Source organism: Cygnus atratus, chromosome 3 (assembly GCF_013377495.2).
Source record: "Cygnus atratus isolate AKBS03 ecotype Queensland, Australia chromosome 3, CAtr_DNAZoo_HiC_assembly, whole genome shotgun sequence".
Taxonomy (NCBI): domain Eukaryota; kingdom Metazoa; phylum Chordata; class Aves; order Anseriformes; family Anatidae; genus Cygnus; species Cygnus atratus.
Window position 1 is genome coordinate 65,374,864 of NC_066364.1, and position 19,409 is coordinate 65,394,272.

Here is a 19,409-nt window from a genome sequence, read left to right on the forward strand (position 1 = left end):
TGAATAAGAAAAGCTAGAAGGAGAAATTACTTTTCGTGACTCTAGGGAGTCACGTTTCAAACTCGGCTTATAATTGTATGTACTTTACCTGTCTCTGAAATTCTCTTACATATATTAATGTTACAGCAATCCGTATGAACAAGACGGGCAGTATGCCAAAGGGGGATGTAATTTTCAACTACCTCCGCACTGTGATTGGAGAGGGGAGGACGATGTCCACTAACAGTGTAATTATGTGGCAATTCCAGAGAAATTGATTATTATTAGCTTTTTATGATCACACTAACAAAGTCAATGATCCAAGATGAAACAGCAAAAATTAGTGCTTGAACAATATTCAGCAACAAGATGTCACCAGGTGAGAGTGGAAACCAGATAGTTCCTGAAACTGAAATGGCCATCTCCCACCAACTGCAGCGATGGATGTGCTCTATTAAAGCCTGATCCACTTAACCGGGGGAATCCCAGGATGAGAGGCCATGCAAGTATGCAATGACACATACAGTATCGAGAAGTGGGGGGGTGTTTATTCTAAATACCCACATCACTGGGGTATTTGCACCTTTAACCAACAGAGAGGATTACAGGTAGTGAATACAGATCAATTTCTTCAAGTTGGTTATTGCTTTAACAAAATCTTCTGTCACTTTTTCTAACATCCTCCCAAACGCAGCACTGAGACTGGATACCTGCATGGTCAGGACTATTTGCCAGCCATGTCTTCCCCTTTGAGGCTCCGTGGTTTTATAAATAATAATTAGAAACACTTCTCTGTGATTTGAGAAGCTTTTTCTAAAACGAGAGCAAGTTGCTAGAATACTTGAACAGCAGAGTAATATTTCTGAAGGTCATAATAATAAAGGAGGGGAAAGAGAATAATCATTATTGCTCTTTCTTGCAATTAGTCTGCTTTCCGATATCCCACATTGCAACTAGAACATTATTCAAGAACACCCATCACAGTGCTTAACAAGATTTAATGTACATTTATTCTTAACATGTGGAACATATAAAGATTTTATACTGAATAAATGAAATTCATTAAGCCAGAGGAAAAGGAGGAATTTACATCAAGTTTTTTCTTTTTTAACTACATTATCTTGAAATACAAATGCAGATTCTTGTCACTGAAAAATCTTTGAAGTTGTGTTTCTTCCTTTTTTTCCTGTATATATTTTTTGTCTGTAGACTGGTAACCATTTTCTTAAATCAATCCATACGTAACCATTTCCACACCTTGATTTATAAAGCAAATTGTGATCGGCTGCTCTCCCGAAATAGAGCATGACTTTATACATACAGAAACTTGTACATTACCCTCAGTTGTTGGTTTTCTGTGTTGGGTTTTTTCTTTTTTCTTTTTTTTTATTTTATTATTTTTTGGAGATATGGCCCAAATGAAAGAAAAAATAATTCTACTATCACTTTGTAGGTACCACATCATGAAAAAGAAACTAAAAACTTTGTACTAAAAAAAAAAATGAGGGTATGTTTAATGTACAACTTCTATATACATCACGGCCCTTAGGCAATAAAAAAATATTTTAAAAAATGATTAAAGGAATCGTGAAGAACTGTCATTGTGGAAGGTCAAAAAAAAAAAAAAGAACAGATGTAGACAAGACAGTTCTGGTGAGGAAGCAATTGATGTTTATCGTCAGGTTTTGTTTAAAAATCTTTTAACTTGAATTTTTTGTTTTGTTTTGCTCCTAGCCTAATGTAACCATTTCTCCTGAGGAGAAACCCATATCGTTTTGTATTTTGACTACTGACTGACACCCTCCTTGATCCCCTACACCTACATCACTAGAATCTTCTATTGCACAGAGCTTTGGGTGATGGTATACAAGTTTTTTTTTATTTTTTCCTTATTTGAAAAAATAAAACACACAGGAACTTGGTATGTTGGTTATTTTTCACCTTTTCGTTTCAAAGTGGTGAGATTTTTTTCCATCATACAATGGTTTGCCATAACATTTTTTTTAAAAAGTCACTAGTTCGCTTCCCAAAAAATATGCAATACAAACATGGAAAAGAACATTGAAAAGGATATCTATGGAAAAAAAAAAAGTGTGACCTTTGAATGTACTAGACAGCAACTTTGGTTAAAAAAAATAAAATAAAAAGATGTACTTATACACATAGACAGCAAATATTAATTTCATAACTGTTCAAATTAATAATTTCTTTAATTCCCAATTGGTAAATAGTGAATGGGGCAGAGGAGCAAAGATTCTTTTTTTTCCTTCTTCCTACATTGGATAAACAAGAACAGAAAACAGCCAGTTATATGTGACCCTCTAATCTCCACTCACACATGCTTGGCTTCTCACTTATGTCATAACTGCCCAATCTGAAAAAGTACATCACAGATGACAGATGCAACCAGAGAGTTCAGGACAGCAGATATTGAGATATCCAGCAAACGACCCTCGTGCAAAAGGAACTCTGAGCGGTTCTCGTCCACTCTAGCCATGGCCAGCAAGGCCTTGGCTGCCCTGCACATCATGTCTACGCTAGGTGGCTCCAGAGGCGGAGGCTGCATGTGCATGAGGTTATGCTGGCTCTGCTGGTACTGGGCCATGGTGACCCCATCCTCCAGGAAGCTTATCAAGTTTCCGATGCTTCCCTTCTGCACAGCTATTGCCCTTGCTGCTAATGTGTCCCCCTGGGCAAGGTTCGATAAGAGCGCCATGGACATTTCTCGGCAGACCGGGTTTTTGCGATCCCCAACGTACCTAACTAAAGTAGCGTAGAGTTTCTCCTGACGACTGAATGGGGGGGTGGCCAAGATAAGGTCCACATTATTGTCCTGGATACTGAGCTTACACAGGGTCTCCAGCACAAGTCTCTGAGGCGAAAGAACTGAGTTGGGCCCCACGGTTGGAAAAGGATCCTGTGCCTCCGCAGATGGGCACACCATCCAGTGCAGCAAGCCATCCAAAATTGGCAAACAGATGCTTTCTGTGTAAGCAGACAAGTCTAGCTGCCCAGAAATGTTGGCTAACGTGACCAATGTATTATCCCTTAAGACCTCGAGGCAGTCCCACCACCACTCATCCTTGCTGCAGGCCACCCCTTTGTCCTCCTCTTCCTCTTTCTCGTAAGTCTGCGGCGCTCGCTTTCTTTCTGGATGCTCATGGTGAAGAAGGATCAACTTTCCCAGGATCAGCACCAAGCCTGGATGTTTGGACATTTCGGTGTCATTGCCAGGCACAAAAGACAAGCTACGGACGATATTTGACACACAGATGCAGCGTTTGGCCAAGGAGTCTTGCCAGTGAGTTATGGTGCATAGAGGAGTCTCATCCCGGCTCCTTGGCTCATCCTCTAGCAGTTTAATATTCCGGTGGCTTTTGGCTTGATGGATCCCGAAGGGAAATTTACTGCTCTCTGTTTGGGAACCAGAGTTTGAGTCTTCAGGCAATGCTCCTGGCCGGGCTGAGAGGACATCGTCAATGGTTGCTGTTATACTTTTTTCTTGCTGTTCCTCAGATTCACCTTTCCCCTCGAGGTCCTTCTTTTTGCTTGGAGAGTTCAAGGGAGGAGGGGCTTTCCTGCGTGGAGGAATCTCCATCTTGCTTTCAAAGTGAGTCTGGATATGCTCAGTTGTGTCACCACCACCAAGCTGCCAGTGGAGAAGTCCACTATCAAATTCCTGAACGCGTCCAAGTTTGTCAGATCGGTCAACAACAAATAGATTATTTTTCTTTACAATCTTTATTGGCAGCTTGTCAAATTTACTGGCTTGTTTTGGCCTCTCGCTTGGATCAGCAATGGCACCAGGAGTGGAAAAAACAATGCTTTTTTCTTCTTCTACCTTTTCATCATCCCCCTCCTCCTCCTCTTCATCAAAATAGTCAATACATTCATCGTTCTCCTCTTTTCCAGTATCCTCTGCCAAGGACTGGCTATCATCTTTCTTGGCTGCTTTCTGATCAAGTGCTTTGTGACCTGGATCTCCCACTTCATATTCCATAAGGATTCCAAAAATGTCAATCAGGCATTTTCTAAAATATTCTACTAAAAGCTCTAGAAATCCAGACAACTAAGGGGAGAAGAAAAACAAACAAACAAACAAAAAACAGATAAATATTTTTGTCTGCATGGAATTTTACTAGGAGCACCAAAGCATACATCTGTGAATATTTTCCTCCTCCTGCTGTGGACTTGTGGCTAGGCCCTGTATGGCAGAAGTGAATCAAAGGAAATTCTTTTAGTTTCTGTCCCATCAGTATATAATGTCAGACTATCATGGCTCCAATTGCTTAAACTGTAACAGCTATGAGAAGTACAATACTTTTATTCATATGCCTCCTTTAAGCTGCAGTAGACACCTAGCCTAGCTGTTCTGTCCCCTGGGAAGTGCCTAGTATTCTTTATTGTCTGTTCAGAGTACTGAAGTTTCAGACTCACTTTGCTTTTCTGAATTGTACTTTTATTCGAATCCTAAAGTTGACAATTCTTCTTTGCCTCTCAGCCTCTAAAACCAACTGCTCTGTAGGAATCTGCAGTTCGGGCTCAAGGAACTAACATCCTAGATTAATATCCCACCTCGACTGGAATGGTTCTCTTTTTGCCTGGCAGTATTTTAAAATTGTTATTGGAGCCTGGTGCTGTAAGTCATCCTTCAGAAACAGTTTTCATTTAGCTTTAATCCTCTTTATTAACTTGTAATCATTTTCTCATGGAAAGGCAGTAGTTGGACTTGGTACTAATTATCCTCAGTGGCTTTATTATTAAAAATTCTTTACTGTTATGATATATTCAGCCTGATTGTCTGCCTTCTAAATGTTGTTTTAATTGTAGACTAATAGGTGTTCAGCAAAATGTATCCTTTTGTCCATTCTGAATTCTCTAACCACTGCCAAAACCCACAAAGAATTAAGAACAAACAAATCCTTATGAACTGCAGGGATTATCAGTCATCATAAAGAGTCCTGACTGCCATTGGAAATTGTGTTTGAGGCAAAAGTAACCCCCCCAAAATCTAAAATAATCTGGTATTCTGTGTAATTTGCACAAGGTGCATTAATGCAATCTCTAACAGAGAGAATTCAGATGAGATTCGCCTCGCTTAACTCCAAACACCTGCAACAGTTACACACCTAACCTAATTGTCTAGATTCCTTTTATAGTCCATGATCTTTTAGAGGCCATTTCTAGGGTATGATTCATCTGACCTATTTTAGATCTCTACTTTAGGATGAGATGAATCATGCTATAGATATCCCTTGTTCTAAAGTTAGGTGGGATGAAATGTACCATCTGTGTCTGTATTTGAAAAAAAAAAAAAGGTCATTATATTTAAAAAATGATGAGTTACGCTATTAGTAACCAAGGAATGAATGGAGCAGAGAAACTGAATATTTCATTTGTACAAATTTTAGATTATGTGCATTACCAGCATACCCTCTATTACCGCCACCTAATAGGCCAATGGGTAGAGCAGGGCTGAAAAATGCTGGGAGGTAGTGAGGCAAAAGCATACACTGTTAAATTGCATGTTACTTGTGTCCTGTGGACAAACAGTGGGTTTTAGACTTAAAATCATCTTATAAATCTGAAATTTCTGTAAAAACTTAATTTACTGGAAGAAGAAATGAAACAAAAAATATGTGATTAAGAAAATCTTACAGCCTAGTATGGGACTACTGAGTCAGACAATAGTGACTGAAAGGCAGTCTCAAGTAGATTTAACATTGTTCTGCAATGCCTTTTTTTGGAAACGCAGGACTGCTGTTTTCTGGGATTGTCCTTGAACTACAACAAATGTGAATTTACACATTAGTCTTCTGCCAGTGATAAAATTCTTACATTCCTATGTGTCCCTTTCTACAAGAGATACCGTCCCTTTTAAGCTTATTTCCCCTGTTCCACCCTGAAGCATGTTTTGTTGCTCACTGTTACCAATAATCACAAATGGAATTTTTGCAATATTCAGTTTTATGTTAATTATGATCAATTTTAAGAGACTTCAGCTTTTTATATGTATCGTATTGGCGCTTGCTTTCCTTGGAAGGCTGAAAGGTATTTTGCTTTCCCACCTACCTGAGAGAGGTTGAAAGTAGCGACAGTGCTGTCATCATACAGAAGAATATTAATAGTGTCTAGCGCCCAGGTACTTTCAGCCAAAAGACCAGATTTAAGAGACATCATCACTCTCCAGGCCTCAGGAGTTACTGGAGAAAGAAAGGATAAAAATAAAACAGTATTAGTGCATTCTCGCAGACTGTTAATGAGTTTTGAAAGAACAAGCTGTGACTTTCTGAAGATGCAAAATACAAATGAAGCATAGTTACCGAAACACTGCTTGTTTAAAACCCTGGTTTCACCACTTAGCTTCATTCTGTTTTTCTATAACTGCTGCTTAGACTTAATTCCGGAGAATACCTTAACAGGGCCATTCTTCCTACTTTGCTGAAGATGAAATCATCTTACAAACTTTTGAGAAGTTGACCAAAGCAAACAATCCATAAACACAAGTAGAATACTCTGTCAGGAGTATGGGAATTTGAAGTATGAGAACTTGAATGTGCGAAATGTAACAGGAATTCAAGATAAGTAGATACTTGGGAAAGAATATGGGGAGAAAAAAAAAAGACAAATAATATGGAATGAAAAAATGGGCCACTCAAGGAAGGTAGACACTGTAAGTATGCAACAGAACAGCATTAGCTCTGTTGTGAGCTTCCATGGGACAAGAATGTAGAAATGTTGCACTGGTGATTTAACAGACATTCCTATGGAACTTTCAACACATAACCTTTGGAAGTCTGAGAAAAACTTCATTTTTAATATAAATATGCTTTTTTTGACACCTCACGTCTCCATATTAAAAACTGATTTCCTTTCAGGTCAAATTTGCTGGGGCGAGTTTTAAGTATCATCCTCCTGATGCATGTATTATTACATTTTTATTGAACATTATCACATAATAGTTACCAAAGTTAGCTGTTTGCCAAAATAGTCTTAAATGTAAAATAAAATAAAGATCAAAGTCCCTTTTTCCCAACCTGTTTCGGTATTTGGCTTTTGTTTTGATGCTTACCAATATCTTTTGAGGTAATCTTTCGTCTTGGTTTTAAGACTGGTTGCGATGCTTCTACAGAGCCTGGGGGGAAGGTAATTTCTCGCCTAATTGGTGGTGGTTGGGGTGGAGGTCCTGTGACCTGTGACACCGGAACTGTGGGTATAACCTTTTGCATCTTCATGGAGGGTAGGAAAGGAGACTTGCTTGGAGACATACGGTTTTCCAAAGAGCGCTGGAAGGATGCTGGACTTGGAGCTCTAGAGATGTGATTTGGCATAGAGGGTGGCGTCTGGTAGGATGACTGAGGAGGTCTAGTGATAGGCTGCATGGAGGCTGAGGATGACATATAAGAAGGCTGACGTTGGTTGACATGAGAAGGCCACTGACTCTCGTGGTTTATCCTCTGGTCAGGTACCATCATATCATCAGTGCGATTCATCCCTGGATACGGCGGGGCCTGTGCAGGGCCTCCTGGACCTTGCCTATTCTGGTAAGGGTAAGGCATATCGTTTCGTGTTGGCCACATGTTCTGCTGAGGACCTTCGCTGGAGGATGACGACTGCATGGGGCCACCAATCATCTGGGGAGGTATTCCATGCTGCTGCATTTGCCCTGGGCCCTGCATCCTCTCCCTGTTATATGGATACGGATACTGTCCCTGCATGGGCCTCCTGTCAGGCCCAGTGTAAGCATTGCTGTACTGGTTATACATTTCCTGTTGCTGGTTGCCATACTGCATGTTATACATATCCCCTTCATGGCGCTTGGCTGGGGGCCCATACATGCCATCCATGTGTCGCTTATAGTTCTGAAAAAAAATAATAAAATGAAAGATTTGTCACTTTTACTCCATACAAAATCAAATAGATCATCTGGAAGCTCATTTAAAAAGCTGAAGGCTCCTTGTTCCGGAAGGATCATGCTGATTCCAGTCAGGCACACAGTGCTATAGTTAGGCTTGATCGAGGGCTTTCTTTTTAAGCCTCTGTTGTGCTGCATTTATAACTTAATATTGACAGGAAACTTATCCTTGGGCTGAATTTTCTTATGTTTGCTCTTGTTTTCCCCCTTTCCCCTTCCTTTCCTATCTGTCAGATAAAATTCCATTGGCCATTTAAGACATGCATAGAAAGGCAGCAGTCCTCACCAACTAAGATATTTTCACTCTTTTTTATGCTTAGTCTGCTAAGAAGACAAATTTCAAAAAAAATCAAAACCACTCAATTAATCTTTTCAAAGGACAAGCACTGAATGAACTCTTAAAATAACAGGATATGCCACAAGCACGTAAGGTTGAAACACTGGATTATGATAGAGCATAAACTACACACAATATCTATACTATTAGGAGAAAACATTCTCCTTCATTTGTTACTCTGCATAATTCCTGGGAACACGGTCCTGCTTGGGCAACCAGCCCTCCTTCCCAAATCATCCTAAGCACTTTTAATTAAATGTGAGATTATTTTAAAAACCGGTCACATCCAAACATTCTACCCTAGTTTATGCAGGTTCTTACACTGCTGATCAGTGATGAATGAAGCAATGTAACTAACAGCTGCCACCCATGGTTTATTCCATCTTTGTTTCTCACCCTCTCAACTGGGGAATGTTGTGTGAGGTAAGCTGTTACACTGTGGGGGGAGCCGAGTTGTTTTTAAATCATACAAGTTTGTCTGTATTTAAGACAGCAGGACAAAAAAAAATGTTGTTGCAATTTGAGGGGAGAGTGGTAAAGTTTTGGGGGGTCCTTGAATCCTTTGGGAATTTGTTGCACAGTTCAAACCACACCGAATGCAGCATTTGAATTAAACGGGCAATTTTTGAATATATGATCTATGTTAAATTCAAAGTTATGGCTCCCCTGGTATCTATATCTACATACAGATAAAATTCAGTATGTATTCAATATGGGTCAGTTAAAACAGCTCTGGGATTCATAAACTCATCTTCCAACTTTGGTGCACATAAAAATGCAACTGCTACATTGCTTGAAAGTATTTTTTTTTAAACTTGCTATAGAGCTGTCTGGCTATTTGAGAATAGCCTTTTCAGCCTTACATAAGCTACTTGCTGTGGCAAATTCCACACTTTGGGCCAATTCATACATTGAGAACTGACTTGGTAGTTGCCACATCTGAGAAAGCGTTTGTTTTACCAGTGATTCAGAATGCTTAAAGCAGACACTTGGGAATGAAGCACGTACCTTTATAAAAGATGTTCAGTGCTCTTGTCTATGTAGTGGCAACCACAGTGGCAAGTACATACTGCTTTATGCCTAAAGGTAACCAGTGCTGAGGGCAGTGATGCACCTCAATTCCCCCTCCCGTGTAAAGGTTCAGCGGGGTGACCGGGGCTACACAATGTGCCTCTCTCCACTGGGAAAGTGGAATTGTGAGATCTTGCAACAGACAAAAAGACACCAACACCGGTCACCTGCTGTGTAATAACTCTCAGGCTCCGAGCATTCATACAAGAATTGAAAAAACTGGCTCAAAGTGCTTCATTAGCCCCAGGGGTTCATGCTCCAAGCACCTCCTTCCTACTCATTCCCCAGCCTTCAGGCTGTAGATAAGGCTTTGAAAGGGCCATTTTTCACATTCTTCTTGAATGCTACAGAAAGAAACTTAGGAAATAGAATAAGGAAGGGGCAACCTGATCCCTAGCTAAGTGGAAGGGGGGAATCCTCCGGGAGTGGGAGCCCCCTCTGGGAGGGGCCAAGGCCAGGATTCCTGCCCTTCATTCTTCAATGCTTTTTTGCATTCACGCTTAAATGAATGCATTTTGCATTCAAGAGACATTACACAAAGCACATAAACAGCACTAGGGACAGGACCAAATATATATATATATACATACACACAAATTTAAGCTGCCTTCTTGCTTAAATGAACATGTAGTTAATATATAACCTACCTATGTTAGCATGGAATATCACAAACTTCTGTTATGCATCTTTGCAATTTCCCCATTAAATCATCTCGACTGCTAGCATATGCTCATTGTAAAGAACAACACATCACTTTTTTGATTGTGCTATTTTAGAGATGTTTGAACCAAAGAGATAGGTAAGAAACTGAACATTTTAAACCTTTTTGGTACAACGTAGCCTAAGAGCTCCTTTTTCTTTTTTCTTTCCTAAATTTCCTAGTAAAACTCTATCCCAAACTGAAAAGGACTATTTGGAATTGTCTGAAAACAAGCTTACATTCTGATATTGTATTATAAGGAAATGTTTTCTACTTTGGAAGCTAATTTCGATTACTGTATAACTGGAACTTATAACATGCAAGATGAAACTCTGACCTTGTTGAAGTCAGTGTAGTTTTGCTATTGACTTACAAGAAGGGATTTCACCCACAAGGTACTAATGATGCATCTTACAAAAACCTTAAATTTTAGTATCACTTGTATTTTCAAAGATCTTACACAGAGAGACTGAAATGTGCAAACTGTTTAGGTTATTTTTAACACTAATAACACCTCTTATGTATTGGTAACATATTACTAGAGAACACAGAGGGAATATACCATCTGATATATATTAAAGATAGGTAATGCACATGACCCACCGCAGCATTCAAAATAATTGCGAGTACTGCATGATTTACTCTGTTCCGGTTTTCTGTTGGGTTCACTTGGCTGCATGACATAATTTGAGGCCCTTCAATCTGCCAGTCAAGCAGCTTTCCTATTTGTTTCTGAAAGTGAGGCAGCATCACTTTACTAGCCTATGAGTTATACTTTCCCAGTCTGCTGGTTATTAACTTGGGACATTCACTTGACACACATCCAAAGCCACAGAACATCTGTTAAAATTTATGCTCTTTCAGTGTTATGAACATATTCTCCTATAGCTGCATATACACTGCTTATCCATATGGGCTGTGATTCTGACCAGAACTACAGTGCTCCTTTGTGCCAAAAGACATACATTCTATAAACAATGTTTTGAGTGTATACAGAACTTTGGGGTGACATTTATTAAACAAATATTATGAATATAGCTGTTTCCCCTTTTCCTACCTGCTGCTGTGGATACATTCCAGGTTGATGTCCTCCATATGGTGGCTGTCCTGAGGGAGGTCCTTGTCCTGGATACTGCTGCCCGTATGGTTCATGCCTAAAATGAAGCATTCAAATCAACACTTAGAGCTGATGGAATTTCCAAGCCACCAGGAAAAGGAAATTGCTCTGATGATCTCGCACGTTGAAGATATTTGCCCTTTGGAAACACAGTGAAGGTACAGTGTGGTATGGTCCAGAGCCTAGAGTAGTAAGCTCTGCTGGAGCTGGCAGTCAAAGGAAGGAGGTAAAGCAGATAGAAGGAAGGAGAAGCAATGAAGATGCAGCAGACAGATTTAGGGGTAGCTGTCAGGAACGGAAACAGAGTATGGTCAGCAAAGAGGTAAGACAGGTAGCTACAGTGACACTGGGAACCAGCTGTAGCAGGACAAGTACTTGATGTATAGCTCAGACGTTGCAAGTCAAGATGCTTGTGTTTAAAGAGTAGATCTCCATGAAGACTATTTTCTGGATTAAGAATGTAATTAACATATAGGTATGTAGGTTATGTATATAATCAATACCTAACTGCTGATTTAAAGTGAAATTCTGTGATTCTAAATTGTGATTTTAGTTGGACCATAGTGACAGAAAGTTAGTACAAATATTATTATATTACAATATGTAACATTTGAACACATTATCACTGAGTGAAAACAGTACTTTTATGATTTTGCTAAGATTCATTTAATTTTTAACTAAAGCTACATAAATGAAGCATACACATAGGAGGCAGAATTGAGCTGCACTTGGAAACTTACCTGTGGCCCTTTATGACCTCTGAGGGGCACTGCAGTGCAACTGCAGTATTTTTAGCACATCTGAATGAAATTTAATTTGCTGAAATGAAGTGCTTGGAAAGTATTTAGACTGAAAAATTAACACTGTATTGCAGACCAGTATGTCAGTAATTCCACTCTGCACATTACCAGTAAGAACATAGCTACCATTTGAGTATAATTATGGAAGTAATATATCACGGAGAGTCAGAGAAACAAAGAAGACTGGGGAACCTGACACATTAAAAGATCTCATGGGACATGGCTTTTCCAAAAGCATAGAAAATTCACAGTTTTTGTGCGTTGACCGGAGTGAAAGCAATAGCTGTTTAGTATTTCCTAAAATTATCATGTGGATGGAGAGAAAATACCTAGTGACAGTTAAAAGAACAATATACCTGATAGGAACTGTCTACACTTGTCAAAGATTTTATGTGCTACACGATAAAAATGCGCAAAGGTACATGTACATTATATACATAAGGAAACATTTTCTAAATGTTAGTTTTGTTAGCCACAGGATAACCACAATCCAAATGAAGCTGTGGAAGCTTCAGAATTGGTGTCATTTAATGCTGCACTGGAGAACTTGGGGCTATAATATATGTTCAGTTCAGTGTTGGCAGGGAGATGCACAAGGCAGTATGTATACTCCTTTTCTAACGTCTATGGTGCTATAGCTACACAAAGCCAACTGATTCTCCCAAGCCTCTGTACCCCCAAGAAACTGAACCAACGGTAAAAGCCTGAATAAGAACAGACAAAGCATAAGCAACACCAAGAGGCCGCATATTCTATGTGCTCCCACAGAGGCTGCTAGCACTCATTAGCTGGTTATTGCAGATATTACAAACAGAGAAATCAGTGTTCACCTTTGCTGGCCAGGGTAACGATTAGGAGAGTACATGCTTGGGTCACTGTTTGAAGGCACCATGTTGCTTTGACCAGGTGGTCCCATACTGCCTTCAGGACCCAGCCCATGATCCGACCTAAAAAATGACAAAGGAAACCTCATTCTGTAAAAAGCACTTATTCTCCAAAATTGCCAAGAAAACAAAACACACCCCTTAAAGAAAACATTTGCTGGACTTATCACCTTCCGCTGGAAACTTTAATCTCACTGACTCCCCAGCAATATGACCTGTTGAACATGACAGTTGTGTTAGTCTACACACTTACTACTTCAAACTATGAGTGAAAACTCAACTTCACTGTTACACTTAAAAGTCCAACTCTGCATCACTTTGGCTACCACCAGGAAACAAAAAAGGAAGCTAAAGTACACAATCTAATGAGAGTATAAGTGGGAATATAGCCAGAGCTGCAAAACCTACTGGAATGCTTAATAAAATCCAAACAGTCTCAAACCTCTCTGCTTGCTATGTAACAATGCTCATTCATCAGTGATTTTACTGTTTTTTTCTTTATTATTATTTTTTCCAAAGGCCTTCCCAGCATAAACGAAAGAGAACCAAATTTATTCTTGCTTACTTCACTGAAAGGCAAACTTACGAGGGTCCTGATGGACACACTGAAAGACCAGTGCCCCTACAGCTCAGACAGCAGACTACAGAATTTCCAAAGACAATCCACTAACAGACCGCAAACCAAACACAGTTAGGCTGTGTGTTTTGTTTTTCAAAAAAAGCCCACCAACAACTGTTTACGTGAAAACATGGCAAGAAGACTAACTCAAGTGCTACTTTACAGCATCACAGCCCAGCACAGCAGCCAGCTGAAGGCAGCTGTCAAACACACCCATTTGCTGATCTGCTGCAGCTCGAGTGAATTCTGAAGTGCAACAATTCCTCTTTATTAATTTCTGTAAACAGCTAGACACTGTCACTACCAACGGTTTAACTCCCAGTGATTTAGTAAGATGCTGTAGGAAATATAGGCCGCTATGTTCTCTGCAAGGTGAGATGGGAAAATGAGAAGGGGAGATGATTGTTTTCACTAATGTGCTTTCCTTTCTCCTGAAGATTAACTCACCTCCTGTCATAGCCACTTCCATAAGAGAACTGCTGTCGCTGGCTCATGCTCATGTTGGACATCGCTCCAGATGGACTCTGGTTATACATATCCTGTATTCCACTGTTGGGCATTTGTCCAGGGGTCATGAAAGGCTCATTGCTTCCAGGCACTGAAACAGTAAAGGAAATTAAATATATTATTCTGGATGTTTGAAGATATCTTTTTATTAAATGATATATTTTAAAATAATGTTCAGATCCCTAACACTGCCAAGGAGAATTAGCTGGTGTCTGACAAGCTCTCCAGGGCCTGATGAAAACACATGAAGCAGCACCACTACCAAGATGATGGTTATAATATTATATAGGAGCTGCAAACGAAGAAAGTAATCTCATCATATCGAACTGAACTCAACAGGCACCAAGGCAGCTTCTTCCCTGTGGTCTTTATAGCTGAAGATGAACTTGCTCTTGCTCTTTTCACCCCAAACAATGCTAAATATGAACGCAAACATGAACCCTACAAACAGATGAAAGCAAGTCTCATAGTTTGAATTATAAAGCTGTAGGGATTAGGTTCTTCTTTTTCTCATAAAGCACTTATATACCTACATATATCAGAACTTGCTTACTGAAGGAATAAGCCCACTTAATCTCAGACGGATATAACAACTAAAATGAATCCAAGACAGAGAAGACCTTCCCCTGACTCCAACCACATTGTGCTAGTCTCTGCAGTCCAGGCAAAAGGATTTAAAGGAAAGGTTTAAAAGATCACATCAGGCTAACTATCTATTTTAACTTATCTCTCCAGTTCATCACATATCAGGCAATTGGACTCAATCTTTGTATGTCCCTTTCAACCATTCCATTCCATTCCACTCCGTATCCTTCCCTTGATTTATGGACCTTTTCTTCCTATGTCTCCCCTTTGCTCTCTTTCTGTTTCCACTTCTTAATTTCACCTCCTCTATTTACTCTTCTATTTGCAGCCATTGTGAGCCCTACTTGTGTTCCTTCCTCCCACTTTCCTATATACAAGGTATACAAGACTGATTCATTTTAAGCACATTTTATAGTATCTGCAAAAACACCTGTAGGTTAAGTGCCCAAAAGGATAAGAGTCAGATTTGACATTAATTTTAGTTTTGGCTTTCTAAAAATGAACAACCTTTGAGCATGTTTACCACCTTTTTTCAAGGGTTGTCTAAGTGAGAAAAAAATTAGCTTTCCTATTCTGAAAAATATGTAAACAGACAGACAACATAAGGAGACTTGCTCCGTTCCACACAGTGAACTCCCAGTTGAGCCCTACTACACCCAGGCCTGTTGCTTCAGAGTTTCATATTCTAACACTGAAGTCCAGGATCCGATTTGCAGAGTAGCTAACCACCTTCAAGAAGCATACTGCATTGCATAAAATCTTACCCTAGGAATTTATGCCGTCATTCCTGAAATGTGTTCCTGGAAACAGTTTTAGGAAACAGTTAAGTTCCTCTAAAATACACAATATGACTCTGAGAGGGGAAAATATGATCAGAGCAGAATGAAACAGAATTGCACTGCATCTCTCTTTTTGCTATAAGCATCCCATTTTACCAGTGTTAGAATCAGCAAAGTGTGCAGCTCATTCTGATGACTAGAATATCCTGATTAAATCGATGTAAGAACACTTAAACTCCCACAAAGAAAATACCTTTTCTCATTCCACCGAAAGGATCTTTATTCGGCTCATATGGCATCCTTCCCATCATATCTGGCATGTTTATTCCCTGCTGGTATGGTGCATTTGGCGTCATGGAGTTTCGCTTCGGGAATGCTGAATCACTTACATCAGAAAAGGGATCGTGCACACTAACTGCACTGTTTCTAGCAGAGGAGAAGAAGGAGGCATTAACATCATCATATATTTGTAAGAACTGTGAAAACAGACTGGACTATAATATGCCTAGTCCATGACGCTATCTTCAGCAGTGCAGGATACACCTGAGGAAGATGAAAACAACTTTCACCATCATTAAAAAATCTACCCATTTTTTCCCCCATGCTTATCTGGCTACTTACATTAAAGATCAGTGTTTTTCATCTAATTCAACTGTGCATATTCCTATTAGTCATGTAGAAGTCTAAACTTTTCTGAATTTTCATTAAGCTGTTGTCCTCACAAGCACAGGTTAATTACATGCTGTGTCAAAACAGAATGACTGTTGATCAGTTTCAAATTTACCAATTGAAAGGTAATGATTGCAAGGTTACCAATTTACTATTCCCTTGCTCTCCTACTAAAGACTAAACAGCTACATTTGATTTACCTCCCAAATACCATTTCCTGTTATGGAGAGGCACTAACTTTTATGGCTGCAGCTAGCTTTATTCTAAAGCCCTTACAAATTTGGCTTGGAAAATGAATTTTCACTATTAACTACCAAATTTATTCTTAATGCAAAAGAAAATATTTTTCACAATGGAAGAAAACTCAGTCTGAATTACAGACGATTAAGAAAGTTCTGGTTATCTGTTCTGAGCTATTGGAGATGAAGAAAAAAGAATCTAAGTATGTTAAGTTCTGAGTGATCTTGTAAATAGTTCAAAGCTCAGGTATGTTCCTGCTGAAGTCAACAAGAACGTTTTTTCTGCTGGACGTCCATGGGCTAACAATTCTTTTTGAATGGAGAGAAGACTTCAGATCAAGCTGGCCTGTGTGACTTGTAGGACAGAGAACTGAAATAAATCTCGGTCCATCCAGCTGAATCCTCTGCTACCTCACTGTTAATGTAATACTTTTTTGATTGGGTATACAGGTCCAGACCTGTATACCCAAGAAGCAAGGCTGTGGTTCTAAGCCGGTGCTGCTGGGTTCCACATTCCTTCCCACTCTTGACATATTCACATTCTTTCCTTTGCACTGGTGCTTGTTTGATCCTTCTCTGGTGCTTAGAAAGCTAAAGCAGCTCCTACTTCTTCCTCTCTTTCCCAATCTCCCCTCCAAAGAGAGATGATTTTCTGCCACTTCTAAGGCTGGACTGGTTCAGCACAGAATCAAACGAGTGCCTGAGCAGTTGGGAAAAGGAAAGACTGGCTTAAACTTTTGTATAACTACAGCGTAAGAGAAAATGAAGCAAAGCCCTTCTCATACCTGCCACCCTGCATAGGTGTCATCTGTCCATGAGGTGTTGATGCTGGTGTTGGGGGCTTCAAATCGCCTGGCACTTCTGTCATGGAATTACTACCAGTAGACTGTGGAGTCTGTGGACCTTGCAAGGAACCAGAATTAGCTGGGAGATGAAAGAAAAAGGAAATATTAAAAGGTAGAAGCCAAATTACTGTGGAAATAATAATCATCAGTGAGAGAAGCTAGTTCTTTCCCCCATGAGCCTGCTTATACCATGCATCTCAATACTTTATAACTTCCACAGATCCTCTGAGATCAGGATATGCTGTGCAGTAATAGCCATCATCTTTCCTAGAACCATGAATTAAATCTGATGCCTGAAGCAACATGAATAGAAATCATCTAGATGAAGGATCATTTAAAACAGAGGTCAGAGATACAGAGTTAATTGTCTACAGTTTACAACAGAGTAAATGAAAGGTTGTTCTTCGGCACAGCTTCTTTATATAATCACTACCACAACACAGACATTTATACGGCAAATTTCAGCCAGAAGCTTTTCCTACAAATTTAAACTGCTGTATTAATATAAGAACATAATTTCATTTACTACTAGAAGGCAGACATTTCTGAGGTGAAACATGGCAAATGGTTAGTGGCACACTGCAACTCTATGTGAGTTTTGAGACAGCGTGGCAAAAGATTGTATTCAAGAAATGCAGAAGACGATCTGGGATAAGAAGAAAGCAACCACTGGAAGTAGAATATGAACAGGAGCTATGGCACACATTCCTACTAAAATTGTATAAATAGTAAAGTACAACTTAACAAAATGTAGCTAGGATCACTGTAGAGCATGTGTAACAAGACCAGGTCAGTTCTGCAAAGCCACCTATTTCGTCTGCGAAAACTTTTACATTGAGGTCTCAGAGAGTAGTAGCGTACCTGCACTACTGTCCTCCTCAACCATGGTAAATAGCTATATCCCTGATATGACAACGAGTGGAGAAAAGCATAGAATGTTCTATTCCAACAGTAACAAGAGCATTAAATGAATATATCACATAAGCTAATGATAAAACATGTTCAGACCAGTCTTTTAAAGTACACACTTGAAATTACTCTTTTTATATGAATGCTGAGAGGATTACCCCCCAACATTTGATGTAGTATTTTTCTGATATAGAAGGCAGTAGAAGGGTATCATTAACAGTGTCTAAACCTTGGATCAGACTGGCCTTGTCTGCTTGTTTGGTGCTCGTAGCAGGAATTCGTCCCGAGAAGTTGTAGGGTCAAGTCTATGGATGCAATCTTCAAACAGAAAAAATCACAAACCTAATAGACTTAGAAAGACATGGCTTTGGCTTGAAAGGTCTTTTTTTTTTCTTTTTTTTTTCTTTTTTTTTTTCTTATGAACTGTCATGTAAGCATTTTATAGTACCTGACTATCTACGTTCAACAGCCAATTAACAAAACTTCATAAATTACTGTTAGAGGAAAAATTGGAAGAAGCAGTATGGGCTTTTCTTCTGCATGTGAAAGAGAGAGTAGTTTATAATTGACTCAGACTCCTAGAACACTCATCATCTTGACAGGCAGAGCTTGTTTTTAACTGAAGAACACCCTTTTTATGTGTTTCATTTATATCTGTAACACATGTTCCACTATCTGGAAATCAGTCTCAGTAGCAAGTGCATATGTAAAATGCACATTTTGTAGACCATGTTGTTCCTGTCCTCAACTTTCTAAGGCATGTTTGGATTATGCTCACATAGAAATGACGTTCAAAAAAAAGTTCAAGAAAAGCTCTCTGATTGCATTAGTACAGTAACAACAACATTTGCAACAATTCAGGCTACAGTTGACTGAAGGCTTTAGTGCTATAACGAAACAAATCCATGAAATAATAAAGAAAATCATCATGTTCACGTAAAATGAACCCTTTGTATATATGACCCCTGAGTAAGACAGGATCATTCTCCCACCCTTTTGTATTTCAAGGCCTATTGTGCTTTAAACACAGTTCTAGATTACTTCTAAAAAGCTTGAAGGCATTTCTGAGTTGTCACACACCATCTTGTCATATTAGAACTGTGTAAGCAAACATCTTGGTTTATCCATATACTTGCTGTAAAATATGATATTGCTTCACCCTGCACATTTCTCTTATGATTGGCTCTTATGCAGCAGTTAAGTTCTTCCCTATTCTACCTGAGCAAAACCTTAATTTGTATCTAAAGTAAACCCAAATAAAACAAGCAAAATATTCTTTCACTATTTATGGGCTGCTTGAATACATAGTATCTTTATTAGGAGTAAGGTGGTTTTTAGAAACCTCTTCTACAAGGAAAGATTTAAAAACAGAAAGAAGATGTCCAACAGAGAACCTGCAAGTTAAATTTCTATCTGCTGGGTGGTAGTTATAGTTATTTGCCCTGACCCTGAAC

At 39.3% G+C, this 19,409-nt stretch overlaps 1 protein-coding gene across 4 annotated transcripts in view; it reads right to left on the minus strand.

Annotated features, from left to right (window-relative positions):
- Positions 1-508: 508 nt before the first annotated feature.
- The window catches only part of ARID1B (AT-rich interaction domain 1B), a 325,953-nt gene continuing 307,052 nt past the window's right edge, over positions 509-19,409 (minus strand). The window contains exons 15-22 of one of the 4 annotated variants that reach the window (XM_035538357.2): positions 16,987-17,125; positions 15,547-15,719; positions 13,870-14,020; positions 12,750-12,866; positions 11,060-11,156; positions 7,052-7,841; positions 6,052-6,182; positions 509-4,048 (exon numbers count right to left, since the gene is read on the minus strand). In XM_035538357.2, coding sequence (XP_035394250.1) covers positions 2,339-4,048; positions 6,052-6,182; positions 7,052-7,841; positions 11,060-11,156; positions 12,750-12,866; positions 13,870-14,020; positions 15,547-15,719; positions 16,987-17,125 — 3,308 coding nt within the window. In that variant the 3' untranslated portion in view covers positions 509-2,338. The remainder of the gene's footprint in view (positions 4,049-6,051; positions 6,183-7,051; positions 7,842-11,059; positions 11,157-12,749; positions 12,867-13,869; positions 14,021-15,546; positions 15,720-16,986; positions 17,126-19,409) is intronic. The other 3 variants (XM_035538358.2, XM_050709609.1, XM_050709608.1) reach the window with 3 other exon arrangements.